Source organism: Manis javanica, chromosome 7 (genome assembly GCF_040802235.1).
Source record: "Manis javanica isolate MJ-LG chromosome 7, MJ_LKY, whole genome shotgun sequence".
In the NCBI taxonomy this organism is placed as follows: domain Eukaryota; kingdom Metazoa; phylum Chordata; class Mammalia; order Pholidota; family Manidae; genus Manis; species Manis javanica.
The window spans coordinates 74687658-74712760 of NC_133162.1; the positions used below are offsets into that span (position 1 = coordinate 74687658).

Sequence of the window (25103 nt, forward strand, 5' to 3'; positions counted from 1 at the left end):
CTCCTGTTTGTGGCTGTGCCCAAAGACCCTCCCTTGACTGGCACTCCTAAAGGAGGGCTGCCTTCTCTGGGATATTCTCCAGGAGCACCAGAACAATAGGACAAATTGGACTCAAGTTCCAGAGGGTACAGGTGTATGCTCTCAGCCCCCACACCTGCTCCTACATACCAATTCAACTCTGCCTGCATCCCGTCACCAAAATGAGTGGAGTTGGGTCCAGATTTGCCCTGCCATTCCTAACCCCACCTCTCCTATTGCCCCTGAGCAGACAGGTCTCAGCATCTGGAGTTCCATCAAAGTTTATAGAACCGGAGGATGTACTGGCCGCTACCATAAACCCTGCATGGTAGGATGTATGAGTAGGGGGAGGATAAATAACCCTTACACAGGAGTTTCCCAGTGTAGCACCCTCTTGCCTCCTTTATCCTCATGTCTGCCTATGAAGTGGGTTGAATGGTACCCCCACTCCCCAGATTTGCAGGCTGAGATAATGGAGTAACTCTTTGGGAGAGCTAGGATTTAAATCAATTCAGCATGACTCTGGAGCAGAGCTATTCCTGGTGAAGGATGGAAGAGTGGGTTTGCCTCATAAAATACAGTAATCCAGTTAAATTTGAATTTCAGATAAACAATGAATCTTTTTTTTTTAGTATAAATATGTTGCACAAATTTCTAGTTTTGCTAATTGGGGGTTTAGACTGTTCATATGGGATTGTTCTTCTTCCCTGAGGCAGGCCTGTATTGCAATATACTTTCCACTTAGCACAACCTTCATTGCATCCCACAGATTTTGTGGTGTTGAATTATAGTTGTCATTTGTCTCCATGTAATACCTGATCTCTGTTTTAATTTGGTCATTGATGCATTGATTATTTGGGAGCATGTTGTTAAGCTTCCATATGTTTGCGGGCTTTTTCATTTTCTTTGTGTAATTTATTTCTAGTTTCATACTTTTGTGGTCTGAGAAGCTGGTTGGTACAATTTCAGTCCTTCTGAATTTGCTGGAGCACTTTTTGTGGCCCTGTATATGATCTATTATCAAAAATGTTACATGTGCATCTGAGAAGAATGTGTATTCTCTGGCTTTTGGGTGTAGAGTTCTGTAGCTTTCTGTTAGGTCCATCTGTTCTAATGTGTTGTTTAATCCCTCTGCCTCCTTACTTATTTTCTGTTTGATTGGTCTGTCCTTTGGAGGGAGTGGAGTGTTGAAGTCCCCTAGAAAGAATGCATTGCATTCTATTTCCCCTTTTAAATCTGTTAGTATTTGTTTCACATATGTAGGGGCTCCTGTGTTGGGTGCATAGATATTTATAATGGTTATATCCTCTTGTTGAATTGACCCCTTTATCATTATGTAATGTCATTCTTCATCTCTTGTGACTTTCTTTGTTTTGAAGTCTCTTTTGTCTGATACAAGTCCTGCAACTCCTGCTTTTTTCTCCCTATTAGATGCATGAAATATCCATTTCCATCCCTTCACTTTCAGTCTGTGTTATGTCTTTGGGTTTGAAGTGAGTCTCTTGTAGGCAGCATATAGATGGGTCTTGCTTTTTTACTCACTTAGTGACTCTGTGTCTTTTGTTTTAAGAGGGGAGCTTAGATTATTCATTGGAGTCTTTTTCTACTATGATTTAGTGCCTTAATTTCTGAGTAAGAATCCTATAAATTTGATGTTATATTTTTATTTTAACACAATTCATATGATCTTCTCTTTTCCCTTGAAATATCTTTACTGTCCCATGGGTTACTTAGAAGTGTATGTAAATTCCAAACTTGAGGTTGTTTTGCTTTTAACTGTTTTGTTACTAATGTTAAGTTGATTACGCTCTTGTCAGAAAATGTTTGGCATGAATTGAAATTTTTCACTTGTTAAGATTATATTATGGCCCAAAATATGATGTCACAGTGAATGTCATAATGCACACTTGAAAAGAATGCCCACTGTGTTGTGGACAGGTTACATACCTCGATGTCATTAGGTCCTATTGGTTGGTAGTGTTGGTGTATGGTGGTGCTGTTCGAGTTACAGACTTTTCTCTTTTCAGTTGTATCAATTTTTCTTTCATGTAATTTGAAGCTCTTTTGTCAGGTGAGCATACATTTAGAATTTGATGAATGGAATCATACCATTATGCAATGTCCCTCTTTACTCCTTGTAGTTTTCATAGCTCTGCAGCTCTGAATATTTTGTCTGGTATTAATATAGCCTTTTGCTTTCTTTTGTTTACTATTTCACATTACCGTTAATGGAGGTCAGATTCTCTTAGCTTTCCATCATCTGTGTCTTTCTCTCTCTCTCTCTCTCTCTCTATTTCTTTTGCATTCATTCCACAAGACTTTTTCTTAGATGAAGATTCTCTTCTGGGTTGGCAGTTCTATTCTTTCCTCACTTTAAAGACATTATTCTACATTCTGTGGCCTCCATTGTATTTCGTGAAAATCAATAATCATTCAAATTTTAGTCTATCTTTGCTTTTCAGCATTATGACATGTTTAGGCCTTAACAGGACTAACTGTTTGTTACTGATTTCGAGTTGAGGCATTGTCAGACCTAAATTCTTTGAATTTGCTCTGTTTGGGGCTTGCTGGGCTTCCTGAATCTCTACATTTATGTTTTTGTCAAATCTGTGCTCTTTTCTGCTTTTAGTAAGAATTGTTTCCTCTAAAACAATTAGATTTTATTGTCCTTTATATAACACCTATAATGTGAAATTTAGACAAATACATACAGTCCCACAAGTTTCTAAGGATGTATTCATTTTTCCCAAAGATTTTTCCTGTCTTTTCTTCAGTGTAGGTAATTTCTATTGCTTTATTGTCTTCAAGTTTACAGACTCTTCAATCATCTCTCTTCAGTGGTTGAGCCCATGCACTTTCTTTTAATTATACTTTTCATCTCTAAACTTTTCCATGTGGATCTTTTCTTATAGTTTGTATTTTTCTGCTAGGAACTTAACTTTTCCAGTTTATTCAAGACTGTTAACCATTAGCACATTTAGGATGCTTACAAAGGCTGCTTTAAAGTCTTTATATGATAATTCCAGTGTGCGGCATCTCAAAATAGGCATCTGTGCTTTCTTTCCCTTGATAATTTGTCACATTTTCCAGTTGTGTGCATGTGTGGGTTATTTGTTTCAGCATGTGGACTAAAGTTTGAATTTTATTCTGACCATTTTGAATATGATATTGTCATTTCTGAGTCATGTTTGCATCTTCTCAAGAAGGTTGATTTGTTTTATTTATTTACTTCCTTTTAATTTTCAGTAAGGTATGATTGATATACACTCTTATGAAGGTTTCACATGAAAAAACAATGTGGTTACTACATTTACCCATATTATCAGGTCCCCTCCTTGCCCCAATGCAGTCGCTGTCCATCACTGCAGCAAGATGGCACAAATCCACTATGTGCCTTCTCTGTGCTACACTGTTCTCTCAGTGATCCCCCATGCCTTGTGTACTAAGCATAATAGCCCTCAATCCCCTTCTCCCACCCTCCCCATCTGACCTCCCACAACCCCCACTTAGGCAATATTCTTTCAGTTGTACTGAGTATTGTTTCTCTGCAAGAAACTAGCTTTGATATTACTGATATTGTTTTTTAATTTCGTTGATTGGTATTCTGTATTTGGTATGTCCTTCTATATACAGTTTTGGTTTTCTTTGCTTTTCCTTTTCTAGATATTAAGAGGGGAGCTTAGATTATTCAATGGAGTCTTTTTCAACGATGATTTAGTGTCTTAATTTCTGTGTAAGAATCCTGTAAACTTGATGTTATGTTTTTATTTTCATGCAATTCATATTATTTTCTCTTTTCCCTTGAAATATCTTTACTGTCCCATGGGTTACTTAAAAGGGATATATTTTCCAAACTTGAGGTTGTTTTGCTTTTAACTGTTTTTTTACTGATTTTAAGTTTATCACCCTCTTCTCAGAAAATGTTTGGCATGAATTGAAATTTTTCACTTGTAAAGATTAGTATAATGGCCCAAAATATGATGTCACAGTGAATGCACTAATGCACACTTGAAAACAATGTCCACTGTATTGTGGCCAGATTACATACCTGAATGTCATTAGGTCCTGTTGGTTGGTAGTGTTGGTGTATGGTGGTGCTGTTGGAGTTACAGACTTTTCTCTTTTCACTTGTATCAATTTTTCCTTCATGTGATTGGAAGCTCTTTTGTCAGGTGAGTGTCCATTTAGAATTTGATGAAAGGAATCATAACGTGATGTAATGTTCCTCTTTACTCCTTGTAATTTTTATAGCTCTGCAGCAGTGAATATTTTCTCTGGTATTAATATAGCCTTTCGCTTTCTTTTGTTTACTATTTCACATTTCCCTTAAGGGAGGTCAGATTCTCTTAGCTTTCCATCATTAGTGTCTTTCTCTCTCTCTCTATTTTTTGCATTCATTCCATAAGGCTTTTTCTTAGATGAAGGATTCTCTTCTGGGTTGGCAGTTCTTCTCTTTCCTCACTTTATAGATACTGTTCCACATTCTATAGCCTCCATTGTATTTCATGGGACATCTGTAATCATTCAAATTTTGGTTTATGTTTGCCTTTCAGCATTATGACATGTTTCGGCCTCATCAGGCCTAACTGTTTGTTACTGATTTTGAGTTTAGGCCTTCTCAGACCTAAATTCTTTGAATTTGCTCTGTTTGGGGCTTGCTGGGTGTCCTGAATCTCTGAATTTATGTTTTTGTCAAATCTGTGATCTTTTGTGCTTTTAGTAAGAATTGCTTTCTCTCAAACAATTAGATTTTATTTTCCTTTATATAACACCTGTAATGTGAAATTTAGACAAATTCATGCTGTCCCACAAGTTTCTAAGGATGTATTCATTTTTTCCAAATTTTTCCTCTCTTTTCTTCAGTGTAGGTAATTTCTATTGCTTTATTGTCTTCGAGTTTACAGACTCTTCTATCATCTCTTTTCAGTGGTTGAGCCCATGCACTTTCCTTTAATTATATTTTTCAGTTCTAAATTTTTCCCTGTGGATATTTTCTTATAGTTTGTATTTTTCTGCTAGGAGCTTAACTTTTCCAGTTTTTTCAAGAGTGTTAACCGTTAGCACATTTAGTATGCTTAGAAAGGCTGCTTTAAAGTCTTTATATGATAATTCCAGTGTGAGGCATCTCAAAATAGGCATCTGTCCTTTCTTTCCCTTGATAATTTGTCCCATTTTCCAGTTGTGTGCATGTGTGGGTTTTTTGTTTCAGTATGTGGACTAAAGTTTGAATTTTATTCTGACCATTTTGAGTATGATATTGTCATTTCTAAGTCATGTTTGCATCTTCTCAAGAAGGTTGATTTGTTTTATTTATTCACTTCCTTTTAATTTTCAGTAAGGTATGATTGATATACACTCTTATGAAGGTTTCCCATGAAAAAACAATGTGGTTCCTATATTTACCCATATTATCAGGTCGTCACCCATACCCCAATACAGTCGCTGTCCATCAGTGCAGCAAGATGCCACAAATCCACTATGTGCCTTCTCTGTGCTACACTGTTCTTCCCGTGATCCCCCCGCCCTGTGTACTAAGCATAATAGCCCTCAATCCCCTTCTCCCTCCCTCCCCACCCACTCTCCCCCAACCTCCACTTTGGCAGCATACTTTCAGTTGTACTGAGTTTTGTTTCTCTGCAAAAACCTAGCTTTGATTTTACTGATTTTGTTGTTTAGTTTCATTGATTTTTATTCTGTCTTTAGTATGTCCTTCAGTATTCCGTTTTGGTTTTATTTGCTTTTCCCTTTGTAGATTTTAAGATGGGAGCTTAGATTATTCGTTGTAGTCTTTTTCTACTATGATTTAGTGTCTTAATTTCTGTGTAGGAATCCTGTAAATTTGATGTTGTGTTTTTATTTTCATGCAATTCATATTATTTTCTCTTTTCCCTTGGAATATCTTTACTGTCCCATGGGTTACTTAAAAGAGTATATAATTTCCAAACTTGAGGTTGTTTTGCTTTAAACTGTTTTGTTACTGATGTTAAGTTTATCACCCTCTTGTCAAAAAATGTTTGGCATGAATTGAAATTCCTCAGTTGTTAAGATTAGTACTATGGCCCAAAATATGATGTCACAGTGAATGTCATAATGCACACTTGAAAAGAATGCCCACTGTTTTGTAGCCAGGTTACATACCTGAATGTCATTAGGTCCTGTTGGTTGGTAGTGTTGGTGTATGGTGGTGCTGTTGGAGTTACAGACTTTTCTCTTTTCACTTGTATCAATTTTTCCTTCATGTAATTGGAAGCTCTTTTGTCAGGTGAGTATACATTTAGAATTTGATGAGTGGAATCATTACGTGATGTAATGTCCCTCTTTACTCTTTGTACTTTTCATAGCTCTGCAGCAGTGAATATTTTCTCTGGTATGAATATAGTCCTTAGCTTTATTTTGTTTAGCAGTTCACATTTCCCTTAATGGAGGTCAGATTCTCTTAGCTTTCCATCATCAGTGTCTTTCTCTCTCTCTCTATTTTTTGCATTCATTCCATAAGGCTTTTTCTTAGATGAAGGATTCTCTTCTGGGTTGGCAGTTCTTCTCTTTCCTCACTTTATAGATACTGTTCCACATTCTGTGGCCTCCATTGTATTTCATGGGACATCTGTAATCATTCAAATTTTGGTTTATGTTTGCCTTTCAGCATTATGACATGTTTAGGCCTTATCTGGCCTAACTGTTTGTTACTGATTTTGAGTTTAGGCCTTCTCAGACCTAAATTCTTTGAATTTGCTCTGTTTGGGGCTTGCTGGGTGTCCTGAATCTCTAAATTTATGTTTTTGTCAAATCTGTGATCTTTTGTGCTTTTAGTAAGATTGCTTTCTCTCAAACAATTAGATTTTATTTTCCTTTATATAACACCTATAATGTGAAATTTAGACAAGTTCATACTGTCCCACAAGATTCTAAGGATGTGTTCATTTTTTCCAAAGTTTTTTCCTCTCTTGTCTTCAGTGTAGGTAATTTCTATTGCTTTATTGTGTTCAAGTTTACAGACTCTGCTATCATCTCTGTTCAGTGGTTGAGCCCATGCACTTTCCTTTAATTATATTTTTCAGTTCTAAATTTTTCCCTGTGGATCTTTTCTTATAGTTTGTGTTTTTCTGCAAAGAATTTAACTTTTCCAGTTTTTTCAAGCGTGTTAACCGTTAGCACATTTAGTATGCTTACAAAGGCTGCTTTAAAGTCTTTATATGATAATTCCAGTGTGCGGCATCTCAAAATAGGCATCTGTCCTTTCTTTCCCTTGATAATTTGTCACATTTTCCAGTTGTGTGCATGTGTGGGTTGTTTGTTTCAGCATGTGGACTAATGTTTGAATTTTATTCTGACCATTTTGAGTATGATATTGTCATTTCTGGGTCATGTTTGCATCCTCTCAGGAAGGTTGATTTGTTTTATTTATTTACTTCCTTTTAATTTTCAGTAAGGTATGATTGATATACACTCTTATGAAGGTTTCACATGAAAAAACAATGTGGTTACTACATTTACCCATATTAACAGGTCGTCACCCATACCCCAATGCAGTCGCTGTCCATCAGTTCAGCAAGATGCCACAAATCCACTATGTGCCTTCTCTGTGCTACACTGTTCTCCCCGTGATCCCCCACGCCATGTGTACTAAGCATAATAGACCTCAATCCCCTTCTCCCTCCCTTCCCACCTGCCCTCCCACAACCCCCACTTTGGCAGCATCCTTTCATGTGTACTGAATTTTGTTTCTCTACAAAAACCTAGCTTTGATTTTACTGATATTGTTTTTTAATTTTGTTTTTTGCTATTCTGTATTTAGTATGTCCTTCTATATTCAGTTTTGGTTTTCTTTGCTTTTCCCTTTCTAGAATTTAAGAGGGGAGCTTAGATTATTCATTGGAGTCTTTTTCTACTATGATTTAGTATCTTAATTTCTGAGTAAGAATTCTGTAAACTTGATGTTATGTATTTATTTTCATGCATTTCATATTATCAAGTTCTCTTTTCCCTTGAAATATCTTTACTGTCCCATGGGTTACTTAAAAGTGTATATAATTTCCAAACTTGAGGTTGTTTTGCTTTTAACTGTTTTGTTACTGATTTTAAGTTTATCACGCTCTTGTCAGAAAATGTTTGGCATGAATTGAAATTTTTCACTTGTTAAGATTAGTATTATGGCCCAAAATATGATGTCACAGTGAATGTCATAATGCACACTTGAAAAGAATGCCCACTGTGTTGTGGCCAGGTTACATACCTGAATGTCATTAGGTCCTGTTGGTTGGTAGTGTTGGTGTATGGTGTTGCTGTTCGAGTTACAGACTTTTCTCTTTTCAGTTGTATCAATTTTTCCTTCATGTGATTGGAAGCTCTTTTGTCAGGTGAGTGTACATTTAGAATTTGATGAATGGAATCATAACGTGATGTAATGTCCCTCTTTACTCCTTGTAATTTTCATAGCTCTGCAGCTCTGATTATTTTGTCTGGTATTAATATAGCCTTTAGCTTTCTTTTGTTTACTATTTCACATTTCCCTTAATGGAGGTCAGATTCTCTTAGCTTTCCATCATCTGGGTCTTTCTTTCTCTCTCTCTCTCTCTCTCTCTCTATTTCTTTTGCATTCATTCCACAAGACTTTTTCTTAGATGAAGATTCTCTTCTGGGTTGGCAGTTCTTTTCTTTCCTCACTTTAAAGATATTATTGTACATTCTGTGGCCTCCATTGTATTTCATGAGTAATCAGTAATCATTCAAATTTTAGTCTGTCTTTGCTTTACAGCATTATGACATGTTTAGGCCTTATCAGGCCTAACTGTTTGCTACTGATTTTGAGTTCAGGCCTTCTCAGACCTAAATTCTCTGAATTTGCTCTGTTTGGGTCTTGCTGGGCTTCCTGAATCTCTAAATTTATGTTTTTGTCAAATCTGTGCTCTTGTCTTCTTTTAGTAAGAATTGTTTTCTCTAAAATAATTAGATTTTATTTTCCTTTATATAACACCTGTAATGTGAAATTTAGACAAATTCATGCTGTCCCACAAGTTTCTAAGGATGTATTCATTTTTTCCAAATTTTTCCTCTATTTTCTTCAGTGTAGGTAATTTCTATTGCTTTATTGTCTTCAAGTTTACAGACTCTTCTATCATCTCTTTTCAGTGGTTGAGCCCATGCACTTTCCTTTAATTATATTTTTCAGTTCTAAATTTTTCCCTGTGGATCTTTTCTTATAGTTTGTATTTTTCTGCTAGGAGCTTAACTTTTCCAGTTTTTTCAAGAGTGTTAACCGTTAGCACATTTAGTATGCTTAGAAAGGCTGCTTTAAAGTCTTTATATGATAATTTCAGTGTGAGGCATCTCAAAATAGGCATCTGTCCTTTCTTTCCCTTGATAATTTGTCACATTTTCCAGTTGTGTGCATGTGTGGGTTGTTTGTTTCAGCATGTGGACTAAAGTTTGAATTTCATTCTGACCATTTTGAGTATGATATTGTCATTTCTCAGTCATGTTTGCATCTTCTCAAGAAGGTTGATTTGTTTTATTTATTTACTTCCTTTTAATTTTCAGTAAGGTATGATTGATATACACTCTTATGAAGGTTTCACATGAAAAAACAATGTGGTTACTACATTTACCCATATTATCAGGTCCTCACCCATACCCCAATACAGTCGCTGTCCATCAGTTCAGCAAGATGCCACAAATCCACTATGTGCCTTCTCTGTGCTACACAGTTCTCCCCATGATCCCCCACGCCATGTGTACTAAGCATAATATCCCTCAATCCCCTTCTCCCTCCCTCCCACCCATGCTCCCCCAACCTCCACTTTGGCAGCATACTTTCAGGTGTACTGTGTTTTGTTTCTCTGCAAAAAACTAGCTTTGATTTTACTGATTTTGTTTTTTAGTTTCATTCATTTTTATTCTGTCTTTAGTATGTCCTTCAGTATTCCGTTTGGTTTTATTTGCTTTTCCCTTTGTAGATTTTAAGATGGGAAGTTAGATTATTCATTGTAGTCTTTTTCTACTATGATTTAGTGTCTTAATTTCTGTGTGATAATCCTGTAAATTTGATGTTGTGTTTTTATTTTCATGCAATTCATATTATTTTCTCTTTTCCCTTGGAATATCTTTACTGTCCCATGGGTTACTTGAAAGAGTGTATAATTTCCAAACTTAAGGTTGTTTTGTTTTAAACTGTTTTGTTACTGATGTTAAGTTTATCACCCTCTTGTCAGAAAATGTTTGGCATGAATTGAAATTTCTCAGTTGTTAAGATTAGTACTATGGCCCAAAATATGATGTCACAGTAAATGTCATAATGCACACTTGAAAAGAATGCCCACTGTTTTGTAGCCAGGTTACATACCTGAATGTCATTAGGTCCTGTTGGTTGGTAGTGTTGGTGTATGGTGGTGCTGTTGGAGTTACAGACTTTTCTCTTTTCACTTGTATCAATTTTTCCTTCATGTAATTGGAAGCTCTTTTGTCAGGTGAGTATACATTTAGAATTTGATGAATGGAATCATAACGTGATGTAATGTCCCTCTTTACTCTTTGTAATTTTCATAGCTGTGCAGCAGTGGATATTTTCTCTGGTATGAATATAGACTTTAGCTTTATTTTGTTCAGCATTTCACATTTCCCTTAATGGAGGTCAGATTCTCTTAGCTTTCCATCATCAGTGTCTTTCTCTCTCTCTCTACTTTTTGCATTCATTCCATAAGGCTTTTTCTTAGATGAAGGATTCTCTTCTGGGTTGGCAGTTCTTCTCTTTCCTCACTTTATAGATACTGTTCCACATTCTGTGGCCTCCGTTGTATATCATGTGACATCTGTTATCATTCAGATTTTGGTTTATCTTTGCTTTTCAGCATTATGACATGTTTAGGCCTTATCCGGCCTAACTGTTTGTTACTGATTTTGAGTTTAGGCCTTCTCAGACCTAAATTCTTTGAATTTGCTCTGTTTGGGGCTTGCTGGGTGTCCTGAATCTCTAAATTTATGTTTTTGTCAAATCTGTGATCTTTTCTGCTTTTAGTAAGAATTGCTTTCTCTCAAACAATTAGATTTTATTTTCCTTTATATAACACCTATAATGTGAAATTTAGACAAGTTCATACTGTCCCACAATTTTCTAAGGATGCATTCATTTTTTCTATATTTTTTTCTCTCTTTTCTTCAGTGTAGGTAATTTCTATTGCTTTTTTATCTTCAAGTTTCCGGACTCTTCTATCATCTCCCTTCAGTGGTTGAGCCCATGCACTTTCTTTTAATTATATTTTTCATTTCTAAACTTTTCCATGTGGAGCTTTTGTTATAGTTTGTATTTTTCTGCTAGGAACTTCAGTTTTCCCGTTTTTTCAAGAGTGTTAACCATTAGCATAGTTAGTATGCTTACAAAAGCTGCTTTAAAGTCTTTATATGATAATTCCAGTGTGAAGCTTCTCAAAATAGGCATCTGTCCTTTCTTTCCGCTGATAATTTGTCACATTTTGCATTGTGTGTATCTGTGTGTTGTTTCTTTCAGCATGTGGACTAATGTTTGAATTTTATTCTGACCATTTTGAATATGATATTGTCATTTCTGAGCATGTTTGCATCTTCTCAAGAAGGTTGATTTATTTTATTTGTTTTCTTACTTACTTGTAATATTCAGTAAGGTATGATTGATGTACACTCTTATGAAGTTTTCATATGAAAAAACAATGTGGTTGCTACATTTCCCATATTATCAGGTCCTCACCCATACCCCAATGCCGTCGCTGTCCATCAGTGCAGCAAGATACACAGATGCACTATGTGCCTTCTCTGTGCTACACTCTTCTCCCTGTGATACCGCAGGCCCTCAATCCCATCCCACCCTCCCCTCCCGCCCTCCCACACCCCTCCCCTTTGCTATCCACTAGTTCTTTCTTGGAGTCTCTGAGTCTGATGCTGTTTTGTTTGTTGTTTTTCTTCATTTTTTGTCTTCCACAAATGAAGGAAATCATTTGGCATCTGTGTTTCTCCACCTCACTTATTTCAGTGCTGAAAATGTCCCCCAGCTCCATCCATGTTGTAAATGGTACAATTTGTTTCTTATGGCCAAATAGTATTCCATTGTATATATGTACCACATCTTCTTTATCCATTCATCTACTCATGGACACTTAGTTTGCTTCAATATCTTGGGTATTGTAAAAAAGTGCTACAATAAACATAGGGGTGCATGTGTCTTTTTGAATCTGAGAGCTTGTATTCTTTGGGTAAATTCCATGGAGTGGGATTCCAGATTCAAATGATATTTCTAATTTTAGTTTTTTGAGGAACCCCCATATTGCTTTCCATAATGGTTGGTCTAGCTTACATACCCACCAGCAGTGTAGCAGGGCTTCCCTTTCTCTGCATCCTCACCAGCATTTGTTGTTCTTAGTCTTTTCGATGCTAGCCATCCTTACTGGTGTGAGGTCATGATTTGTTTCTTTTAGATGACGCGTTCTGTCTAACTTTCTGTATGTGGTGCTTCTAATACTAGTTCTGTTTTCATTACTTTCCCTGAGCTCTTTGCATTTTCCCTGTGTTATGTCTCTCAGTGATAGCCTAGGATTTAGGCAGTAGTATTTGTCATCCATTATTAGTTCTCTTTCTCATAGTCTTTTCTAAACTTTCTGAGTCTATTTTCAACAAACACAAGTTGTTATTTGTATTACTTCATACCCAGAATGGGGTTGTCTTTTACAGTTGTTTTCTTCTGCATGATTTCCTCCATACTCGTTTCCAGTGGCCTTTTCCCAGTTACTTTGATCAGAAAGACACAGATATGTTTATACTTCTGCATTGTACAGTTTGCCCGTAACTGGGGCTGTCCTTGCTTAAAGTGTAGAAAGAAGAGAGAAAATGAGAAAAAACATAATGACAGTTCCCCTCATCCTTTGTGAATGACAGAGACCCTGTTTCCTAGCTTTCCTGGCCAGAGAGTGAGGTTTTTCTCACAGGGCTGTTCTGTTCCTTTGGCACTGCATGTCTGTGGCTGAGAGAAAAAAGAAAAGGGGGAAAATGACATATTTCCTCACAATCTGAAGATCACAGGGTGCCCTTTGGGACAGAAGAGCAAGATTCCTTTTAAGGGTTTTCTTGTCATCAGCACTATCAAAATAGTTACTCAGGCGACTCTTTGGTCAAAGCCAGGAGATAGAATAAAGCGGAATCAGAAAACTCATGACTAAACCCATTATATTTCAGGTTTTGACTTCTCTTTCCAATTATTTATATTACCTGCTTATGGAATATTGATATCCTTTGGCCATTTATATATTGTTGGATTAGGTACTTTGTGAATGATTTGAGTGATGTGTATATATTTAAGGAATATTAACCCTTAATGTGGATGTTTCTGTTCTTGTGTTTGACTCAAATTTTTTGACATAGAAATTTTTTTAATGAGTTATTCTTTTGTGGATTAAAAAAATTTGCTAAAAGCTGTTTGGATAGTCTCCCTAATCAGAGTTTGTGTTGTAGGTTTAAAAATATTCTATTTTATTTTTCTCAAATTTGAGCAAACTTCTTAAAAACTTTTAAAGGGGCTGTAGGCAGAATTATTAAGTAATTATTTAGTCCAACAAATATCTGTATATTAACTGTAAGAGGTAGTGTGTAGGATGTAGAGAGGTAATGCAAAGATGAATGAGTCACATTGTGCCTACTTGTCTAGAGCAGAGGGATAATTGTGGTGTAGTAAATGCTGAAGGCTGTTTTGGAGCATGAAGGGACAGTGACCAGCTCGTCCTACTGGAGTTAAAACTTCACAAACATTACCTTTAATCTAAATTTTGAAACATTTTGAGTGGGAATTTTTTAGGCAGATAGTAAAGAAGATGCAAATCATGCAGGTACTTACAAAATTTTATGTAAAATAATGCTTATAATAAAGGTACTATAATTTGATAATTCAAAGTTCTTAAATAAGGTCTTAAGTAACATAGAAGGCTTTTTGTTTTTCACAGGTATATTAATTAAATAGTAAGAGTTTATATAGAATTTATTTCAGTCTCCTCATTTTAGAAGTGATAAGTTAAGTGACTTTCCTGTGGTCACATATTCTTTGAAGAATTGTACTTGGAGCTCTGTTCCAGGGAACTAACTTCCAGAGCAGAGAGATTGGTAAAAGTGTAGAATATAGGGCAGCTTTGAAAATATGTTAGAAAAGGAATACAAACTAATGATTTGAGTTTTTACTGCAATCTAGTATTAATTTAGGGAGGAGCAAAGATATGTAAATGTGTTTTAGAAGCTTAATAACAAGCATAATTGGTTCAGTTGACTTCAGTAAAAATGAGACAGGCTTAAAAATTTTTCTTTAAACAATTTTTGAAATTAAAAAAAATTTAAAACATTTAAAACTTAAATATGCTTTGGGCATGGAAAGAACTGGCTAGAGCTTTATTTTCCCTTATTAGTCTAATGAAATCAATTTTGGAGTTTTAAATTTTAATTGGTAAATTTAAGGAGGTCATGATAACTAATATTTAATGTACTGCTTATTGTTCCTGAGTACTAGTCTATACTTAACATTTATTAACTCATTTAACCCTCACAGCTACTCTACGAGGTAGGTTATTTCTTTCATTTTATAGATTTGGAAAATGAGGCTACTCAAATTCATAGTTGGTAAATAATTGTTGCCAGGATTCCTATCTAAGCAGTGTCCTTCCAGAACCAGTTTCTGAAGACTCTCATTTATGGCAGTCATTTTTAAAATTTGGCAATCTGATATAAAGAAACTGCTATCAGAACCACCAGGGAATTCTGTAGTATATCTACTTATGTAAGGAAGCAGATTTGATAAGGCCATATTTTAATATCTATCAGGTTATGAAGGAAACAGTTATCTATGTTAAATTCATTATTTTCTCACATTTCATTTTCCTTAGGAATGTCTGTGTTAAAGTTGATTAAGCACTGCCATGTGGTATCTGAAAGGAAAAGAAATCTTACTGATTTAATTTAACAAATTAAATCTATTGTCTTATTTTCTTGCATTTGGAGGTCATTAATAGGTGGGAATCTTCCTGTTGTCAGAAACATATTATGGGTACATTTTGAGTGTTGGGCATGGTTTTAATGGTCTTCCTACTATATTTATCTCTTCTGCTGATGAGCTTATTGCAATAGTTAGATAAATCTTTAAGTACTGATACAGAAAGCCTTCCAGGATGTAAAGATTTATCTAAGTTTTAGAAGTGTATGTATAAGTATGTACTTACATACTATGTATAGTGGGAATCTTTTTTTTTAAAGCAGCATAGGTGATTGTGATGATGAGCCGAGTTTAAGACTCCTGCACTAGTAGGCAACACTTCTTTTCAGTGAAATTCCAGGTCTAAGATAATTTTATATATGTAGTCAGAAAATGATGTTACACTAATTATTCTTAGCAACTTTTGCTTTTCCTTTTTTCTTTTCTTATTTCCCTACAATAGTTTATGCCAAAGTGGCTTCATTCATACAGATGAACCAAGGATTGGGCTATCACTATACAATTAGAATCAGACAGCTGATTGCCCAGCAGGATGTCATCATCTATCTCAACAGAGGGCCTGAAGGACCCTGAAATTGCAGAACTCTTCTTCCAAGAAGACCCAGAGAAGCTCTTCACAGATCTCAGAGAAGCTGGCTATGGAAGCTTTGGAGAAGTGTACTCTGTAAGTGTTAAAGGCTTAATGTCAGTGACCAGCGTTTATTTAATATCCAGTCCTGGAAGAGTAAAAATCAGTAATACAAAAAGATACAGTCAATAGTCTATTTTATAGTCACTTGCATTAGGTGTATATGAAAAGATAATTTTATTTATTGAGCTTCTTAGATTATTGAAAAAATGGGAAAGATATTCTGCTTTTATTTCCATGTTGTTTACACTATCTTTAGCAGCTTTATTACTTACATTGCTATTGATCAAATATTGCAAAACACTGACTTACATAAAGTCCCATACACACATTTCAATATTATTCATTCATTATTTCTTCCTATTAAGATTGCTTTTTTTTCCTCAGCAACAAGTTTTGTACAGATGTTTAATATTTTGGTAGTATTACAGATTTAGTTTTTTAGTTTTAATGGGTACCTTAAGAATGAAACAACAATTTGAAATATTATTTCCTTAGAGAAAATGTGTTCCAAATTTGTAACAATTTGAACTTTTTATTCATTTCCCATTTGTAAATTAGAGGTAAAAATAAGGTAGTAGAAATTCCCTCTGTAACTTTCCTTCCCAAGGACAGCTGCTGTTAACATTTAGATAGACAGACATCCTTCAGAATATTTTTGTGTACACATGCTTTATGTGTGTGTGTGATGTAGGTTATGTTTGTTTGATTTCTGAGTTGGACACAGCATAAGGGAAGAGGTACTCAGAAAACAGGTATTTCATAAACAACCTTTTTTCTGTGTTACAGTTTTGTCTGAATATACACTTCTCCTGTTGTTCTCCTTAATACTAATGTGGAGAAATATAGAATAATAAAGGAAAAAAATATACAAACTCTTAGAAATGGGCCCAATAAGAGAACCCTGTTGAAAAGATCCCTGTCATGTAGCCCTTCAATGTGTGTCAGTAGTATTTTTTAATTGATTTACTTTATTAAGTATAATTTATATACAGTAAATACAGATATATTAAATGTATAGTTTGATGACATTAGACAAGTTATGTGCCATACAACAACTATTCAAGATACAGAATGGTGATAGTGTGAGGACTAGAAAGAAGTAGATAGAGGACAGAATGATAACTTGTTTTACCTCTTTTGATAATAAATAGTCATATAGTTAAAAGTTAAAATTAAGTCATTATGTATGGGGGGAGTCATGAAAAGGCAAGCAGGAACAATGAATCCAACTGTATTTGGGCTATAACCACATTGGAGTAAAAACCAAAACTAATATGAGTAACTTTCATGCACAGTATTTTAACTTTATACCCTCTGTCTCCTTGGGAAGAGGAAACTGAAAACAAATTTTGAACTCTTCTCAGTAAATTTGTTTCATATTGGTATGGGTGTGACAGTTCTGAAATTGTGTGTTTAAAGATTGAGCAGTGGGTAAATTTGATGTCATTTGGAGTCAGATCCTAACTGAAAGAATGATAGAAATAGGAAACTGGCAAAAGTAAGGAAGAACCATGTGGGACTAGATAGGTATTGGATAGGAATTTGTGGCATTAATATGAACTAATTATATGACATATATATTTCCTAGCTCTCTCTTCTGTAAGATTCTAGTTGCATTGATATCCCAGTAGCAACAAGCACACTTAGCACTCAGATCTTGAATTCCTCACTACATGGATCAAGAGCTCTTGGAGTAATGGTTCATTCTATTGTGGGGACAGGGATCATTAAAGATAAGCTCTAGAATATCTTGTACCAGAAGGTTAAAAAGTGCTTTAAAAAGGGGGGGGGGGCTTTCAAGAGGATGCTAGAACCAGCTTGAAGGTGCTCCCACTGGCCAGATCTGGAACAATTTGAGCATCAACATAAACATCTATTGATTATAACCCATTGAATAAAATAGGAATTCCTGATTTCCATGATAGATGAAGGATGGATAGATAGTTGGAAAGGGAGGGCTTTTCTTTATAATAGAATGCTGACTGATACATGTGAAGGAAATGGTAGAGTTGGGAAAAACCAGCATTTTGAGAATTGCAGCAATCATTGCAAAGATTGTTTTGGGTAGAATCTTCAGTGGTTGCTAAACCTAGGGGGAAAGTTTGATGAGCAGGATATTTATATAGTTTAAAAGTATCTCTCTACGGATTGCTTGTTAGATACAAAGTAGGAAACAGGGGTTATAACTGTATACATTGGAAAGAAACAGTCAAATACCTTGAGTGGGTGATGAAAATTAGTAACCAGTGATGAACAGGCATTGTATGTGTCCAGATCTGATACCCTGAAAAGGACACAATATAACTCATGTAGTATTTCAGCCAGAGATATGTAACAAGAATCTAATCTCTAAGAAGCTTCAGACAAACACAAATTTAGTAAGGTAAGTACTGCTATGTACTCTCAACAACTGCCAGTCTTATAAAAGTCAAGGAAGGGTTGAGCAAATTGTTCCAGATTAGAGGAGATGAATAAAACATGATGAGTAAGCGCAATTTGTAATCCTGAAGGGAGAGAGAAACATGACTGTGAACATTAAATATTTTTCTGTGGGGTTTTTTTTTTTGTGTGTGTGTGTGATAGGCAAGAGTAATCTCATCTTAATCTGATTTAATTTTAATATAATCTAATGAGTTTGGATTTTAATAAATTACCATGACTTAACCATTCTGTTTTAAAGTAATAATAGATTTGCAGATTTTGCAATAATAGTAGAGTTTTACCCTATAATCTTCACCCAAATCCTTTAACGTTTACAAGTTTCATAACCACAGCACCTTTATCAAAACTAAGAAATCAACATTGATACACTGATACTATTAACTAAGCTACATACTTTACTCAGATTTTCCCAGTCTTTGTGCTCTTTTCTGTTCTGGAATCTACTCCAGGATACTACACTGCATTTAGTATACCCATTTTTGAACTTTATCTTGTGCTAATTAGAAAGGTAGCTCTTTAGCAAAACAATGAAATTGGACCCTTACCTCTTACCATATATGAACATTAAAATGTATCAAAGACCTAAATATAACAGTTACAACTATAAAACTCTTAGGGTACCCTAAGAACGCAGCAATCAAGTTTGAGAAAAACAGATGCAAAAAAACAAACAAACAAACAAAAAACTCTTAGGGTAAAACTTCATGACCTTGGTTTTGTCAAAGGATTCTCAGTAATGACAATAAAAGCATGAAGAAAAGAAAAACATAGGTATTGGATTGATCAAAATGTAAAACTCCTATGCTACAAAACAGTGCAAAGACAACCAACAAAATAGGAGAAATTATTTGAAATCATATGTCTGCTTAAGGACTTGTGTCTAGAATATATAAAGAACTCTTATAACTCAATAATAAAAAGGCAACCCAATTATTAAATGCGCAAAGGATCTGAACTGACATTTCTCCAAAGATGTACAAATGGCCAAAAAGCACATGAGAAGATGCTCAACATTCACCGGTCACAAGTCTTGAAAAATTATACTAAGTGAAAGAAGCCAGTCACAAAAGACTGTATATTGTATGGTTTCAAAGTGTACAGAATGGGCAAATCTCCAGAGACACAGAAAGTAGATTAGTTGTTCCATAGGGCTGAAGGGGTGAGGAAAAGGGATAGGAGAGTGATAGCTAAAGGGTGTGGGGTTTTGTTTCTTTTTTTTTAATTGGGAAAAAACTTGAGATAAGATACACATAATATAAAATTTACCATTATAATGTTTTAAAATGAAACAATTTGGAGTTTCTTTTTGAGGTAATGAACATTCTAAAATTGTAGTTATCAGTAAATTGCATGTATCTGTCATATCAATCAGTATTGCCATGTATCTGTCAGTGTACTAAAAGCTATTGAATTACACACATTCAAATGGGCAAAATGGGTGGTATGTAAATTGTATCTCATTAAAACTGTTAGAAAAGAATATAGCTGGTTAGACCTATTGACTAAAATCAAGGGGCTCACAAATAGATGAGTAGAGAACATTTTGGAAAAATAACTTCATATTCAAGATCTTATGCAGATAGATCCACTTCACCCATTATGGTAAGTGGTGCATATTTTCATCAACCAGTCTGCCAGTAATTGAAATTGGAGTGTCATTAGTTGTTCCCAGGACCCACTTAAAAGAATATATGTATATATATATATATATATATATATATATATATATATATATATATATATGTGTGTGTGTGTGTGTGTGTGTGTGTGTGTGTGTGTGTGTGTGTGTGTACTTGTCTAATTTTTTAACAGTTTTTTTGAGATTTAAATTCCATACTCTAAGTTCACCAATTTTAAGTGTGCATTGCATAGATTTTTAGTAAGTTAGAATTTTGTAGCTATCACCATAATCTAATTTTAAATTTAAAACATTTTATCTTTGGGAATTCATTAAAGACTGAATTGAAGATGAATTCTTCCACAGATGACTAGAGATGATTAACTCTTTTTACTGAACTCATTTGAAATATTTTGCAGCTATCCTCTTGTGCCTTCTTTATATATAACCTTTTTTTAAAACACATAATGAGAATTTGGCTCTTAGTTTCTAAACAGTTAACTTTCATGTTTCTGTTATGCTTTTATTTTTTTATCAAAATTTCCAGAACAATCATAATTAGTAATTGTGGTAGCATTTTAGCTGTCTTGTTTTAGTTCTAGTTAATAGTTATTTACAATAGACATGATTTATCATGTTGAGGATTTACCTTTCCCATGTGGGTTTTCTAAGAGTTTGGTCTTCCCTGCATTGAATACATTTGGAGTTGGGACTTTTCTGCATTTTCAGCATTTATTGAACATATATATATATATAAAGTATATATTTTTCCCCTTTGATTTGTAAAAAAATATGGCAAATTCTGAAATTTTTTCCTGTATCAAAATTTTGCATTTCTGGGTAATGTATTTTATCCAAATGAAATATTGTTTTAATGCCCTGTAATATTTGGTCTTAAAATTTTATTTTGAGTTCCCTTGTCTAAATTTATAAGTCAAATTGGTACCTAAGTTTCTATTTTATGCTGCTGGTGAGGGTTTAGTTGCTGGGTTAGACTGCCTCCATACAATTAATGGGATAGCTTTCCTTTTTTCTCCCGTTTTTTCCTGGGGAGTTCCCTGGTGAAACTTTTCCACTCACAACTATTTTAAAGATGATTAGTATTCTTTTCAGTGTGCCACCACTGTTTTACTCAAATTTTCTTCTCTAGATCAATTTTAGTAGTTCTTTCCTAGAGAATTGTCCATTTCATTGAAATTTTGAAGTTTACAGGCATAGCATAGACTTGTATGTACTAGTCACTTTTTTGTTTCTATTCAGATTTATTTTCCCTCTCAACTAGCTCATTCAAAGATAAACATTCAGTATTTTTATTTCTAACGTACCATCTCCTTGATAATTTGATGTTTTTTGCTACCTATTTAGTTATTTTTTGAATGTTCTTTAAAAGCAGTTTTGATATCTTTTTTGACATGGTGGTTTATAAATGCTTTTATTCTCAGAGAAATGATTTCCCAGATTTAGTCTGATAATTTTTACAACGCTCTTATGTCTTTTTTAGGCACTAGATGTGCACACCAATGAATTGGTGGCTATCAAGAAATTATCTTATACTGGAATATGGTCTACGAAGGTACGTGAAATATGTATGTTTGTATTGGCATGTTAAAGAAAGCCATACCGTTTTAAATTGGGGATAGGTGGGAAATTTTTTTTAAATGTTGAAAAATATACAAATATTAAGTGTATATCTCAGTGAATTTTCTTCCACAGACTCAATGTGCCCATTTAAATTGTACCTAGAGCCGTAAACAACGTTCCTGACATACCAGAAACCTCCCAACTGTGTCCCTTACTTTTAATTGTTTTAGATATGTGCTGCTGACACGAGTTTAATTTTTTAAATTGTTGTTTAGCAGTTTCTTCTATAATAGAGGGATTATCATGTCTAAGAAAGTAAACTAGAATAAGGTACATTTGACAGTAAGTATACTGGATATAAATTTTTAATGGTAGAGAAATTCTCTAACGGCTGTTTCAAATAATCATCAGGCAGCATATATCTAGTCTGAAAAATCAGGCAGTGGGTAATAATCTGAAAAATAAAATTATTGATACTGTATTGCATGTACTTTTCTTCAGTATTCTGATTAGTTCTTAATTGCATAAGTTTATAAAATGTCTACTTCCTAAATGTTATGTTTCTTTAATTCTTCAAAAATTTAATTATTTTTTATTGTGGTTAAGTATACAAAACAAATTTACCGTCTTAATCACTTCAAGTGTAAGTTCAGTGGCGTTAAGGACATTCACATTGCAGTGCAACCAACACCACCATCCATCTCCAGAACTCTTTCATTTCGCAAAAGTGATATTCTACACCCATCAAACAATAACTCCTCATTCCCTCCTCCCCACAGCCCCTGGAAATCACCTTCCTACTTTCTGTTTCTCTGAATTTGACTCCTTTAGGTATCTCATGTAATTGAAATTATACACTATTTGTCCTTTTGTGACTGGCTTGTTTCACTTAATATAGTGTACTCAAAGTTCATCCATGTTGTGTGTGTTTGTGACTGTGTGTGTGTGTGTCTGTGTAAAAACACCACATTTTGTCCATCCATCATCTGTAAATGGACACTTAGTTGCTTCTACCCCTTGGTTATTGTGAATAATGCTGCTATGAGTATAGGTACACAAATATTTCTTTAAGTCCCTGCTTTTAATACTTCAGGGTATATGCCCAGAGGTAGAATTGCTGAATTAGTCTTTAATTTTTAAAGGTTTTGGTTTTGTATATTTCTGGAATCCCTATTTTATGGTAAATCTTGTTTTTTGTGATAATCACACTTATGGGTATGATAACACTGTTGTGATTGATCACTGTTCCATTATGTTGATACCTAAAAAAACTCTTAATAATTTCTAAAACCCCTTAAAAAACTCCATTTTTACAAGTTTACTGTAATTTTATTTGCCATTCCATAGTATAACTTTAAAACTAGCTTTCCTAGCCAACTTGTGTTGGAGTCGGTTTAATTAGTCACACCTAGAACAAAAAGTTTCACCTAGGGCAGCATCTTCTCTCATCTAATATTGTATCCTTCCTGAAGTGTTTTTTACATTGAAGAATACAGGTTTTAGCTTTGTTTTGTTTTGTTTTGAGAGTTTGCCTCCCAGAGCATTCAACTTTGAAATGTAAAGCCCATAAAACACTTTCTAAACTTAGCATCTTCCAGCTTACACATTTTACACTACGAATACCTTCTACTCTATTTTGTTGAGGGCTTATGAAATAACATAGGAGATATGGAATCTTAAATTCTAGTAGAAAACATTTCTTAAAGTTAAGTATTCTAGTTCCCCTACCTTTAGAAATATGATACAAGTGAGTGGTAAAGCTTGGAAAAACTGAAACAAGAACAAAAAACAGATTCCAAGTTCCCATCCTACATCTACTAAGCTTCTAGAGTCTCTGGGCATGGGCCCAAGTACCTGTATTTTCAGTTCCCTGATTGCTTCTTAGAAGTAACTATAGTTAGGATATGGCCTAAGTTTCTGAAGTTGTCATAGAGTAGCTTTAATTGCTGAAGGTTCATCTGTTATTTACTAGTAGGCATCAATGGGAAGGCTCTTCATAAAATCCTGTAGGAAAATGTTTTCATGCTGCTTGGGTTTTCTGTGAACTTCCCTCTGTTATAACCTAAGTGTTCACTAGCATTTTAGAATATGTGCAAGGAATTTAGGTAATTACTTGATTTGAGTTTAAACAGCAGAAAAAACTTAACATTTGGAAGACAATATAAGCCAAAAACACAACAACTGAACTTTAAGGTATGTAAATTATGCAACAATAAAGCTGCACAAAAGAAGGGAGAGGTTGAACTTTTGAAGAAAAACCACTAAATATAGTATATAGTGTTCAACAGGCTTGGTGTGTGGTTGTAAAATTGTAATAAGACTCATTGATAATAAATTTTATGAAAATAAAAATATGTCCTACCTGGAATGAATTTTATGTAATTGAGTTGTAAACTATATGGATGTAAGTTCTTTAAAATGTATTAGTTTGACATTTAAATATTACAAATGAATCAAAATTGTATGTTCTTGTTAACATTTTAATCTAATCATTACTTTTTTACTTGTATAGCTTTCTAAGGAAAAGCAACTGTTCCTAATTATTTCCTTTATTCTTTTTTTCTCCCCACAGAGATGGCAGGGTATTATTAAGGAAGTCAGGTTTCTACGGACGTTAAAACATTCCAACATTGTAAAATACAAAGGCTGCTATTTACGTGAGCACACAGCATGGGTAGGTATCTGCTCACCCCTTGCTGTAATTTTAGTAGGTTTAGTTTATAATTAATTCAAAAATGTCTCAAAATAGTTGTGTAAAGCCATGCACAAACACCTTGAAATGTTAGTTCATACTGAGAAAGGAGGAGGTGCTTTTCCTGGAACTCTTGGGCAGTAAGAGATAATAGAACTTTTGCCAGTTTACTTCAGAGATTCACCTGATCATTACGTGCATGGGAAAATGTTCTGATATATGTTAGCAGTATCATTCTTCAAATGCTTTATCAAACATTTGAAGGTTGAGAACAATCCTATCACTCAAGGATGAAAATCAGCATATATTTTTGACATAAATGTATTGTAAACTATTTAACCACAAGGGTCTTGTGTGGAATATTGGTGGTGAATCCTGAAGAAATCTGAACTGATTGTGATTCTTTGGCTGAATGATACTAAAGGTAGAAAATTGAGACATTTTATTGCAGAAAATAGAAATTAATTTTGCCCCATTGTTAAAACTAAGATAAGGTAGTAATCTTACAACAGTATAGGCATAGTAATTATGTCTTTTAAGAGGAAGGCTAAATTTTCTTTCAACATGAATGACCTTTTATTTTTAATAAGCTATAGCTGATTATCATTTTAATATACTGAACTTAGATTTACATTTGTAATGTTTGATTTAATTTAGTGGTGATGGTACTCCTAAATTTGAGACTGTGGTTAAAGAAAAAACAGTGGCCGAGAAGGTAGACTGCCTTTCTGTCTTTCAGGTTTCTCCATTTGTAAAACAAGGATGATAATAGGGTCTACTTCCAAATGTGGTTATGAGGATTAAATTAGTTAATATATATAAAATGCCTTGCACATAACAGGTGCTCTGTGTTGGCTTTATAGGAAATATTTAAACTGTAACCTAAACTTTGCATATATAGTACCAGAGGATAATTTTCTGCTTCCTAACAATACCAGTGTTGCTACTATAGGTTAGTATTAATAGAATGTGTATATTCCTTTATAGCTTTAGTTAGAAATTATATGAAACACACATCTACAAGCAATTCTATGTTGGCATTATAACAGATTAATGTAGCATTAGCTTAACTTCATGTATGCATTTAACAAGTTCACAAAATGTGTAATTAAAGGTAATTGATAACTAGAGT

General features: G+C 34.4%; 1 protein-coding gene across 1 annotated transcript; it reads left to right on the plus strand.

Moving 5' to 3' along the window:
* The first annotated feature begins 15490 nt into the window (after positions 1-15490).
* On the plus strand, positions 15491-24852 carry LOC140850307 (serine/threonine-protein kinase TAO1-like). The gene is made up of 4 exons (XM_073240048.1): positions 15491-15671; positions 21200-21271; positions 23852-23953; positions 24835-24852. Exons 1-4 carry the CDS (start codon positions 15540-15542, stop codon positions 24850-24852), a joined length of 324 nt encoding a protein of 107 aa, XP_073096149.1. The 5' UTR covers positions 15491-15539.
* The last annotated feature ends 251 nt before the right edge of the window (positions 24853-25103 follow it).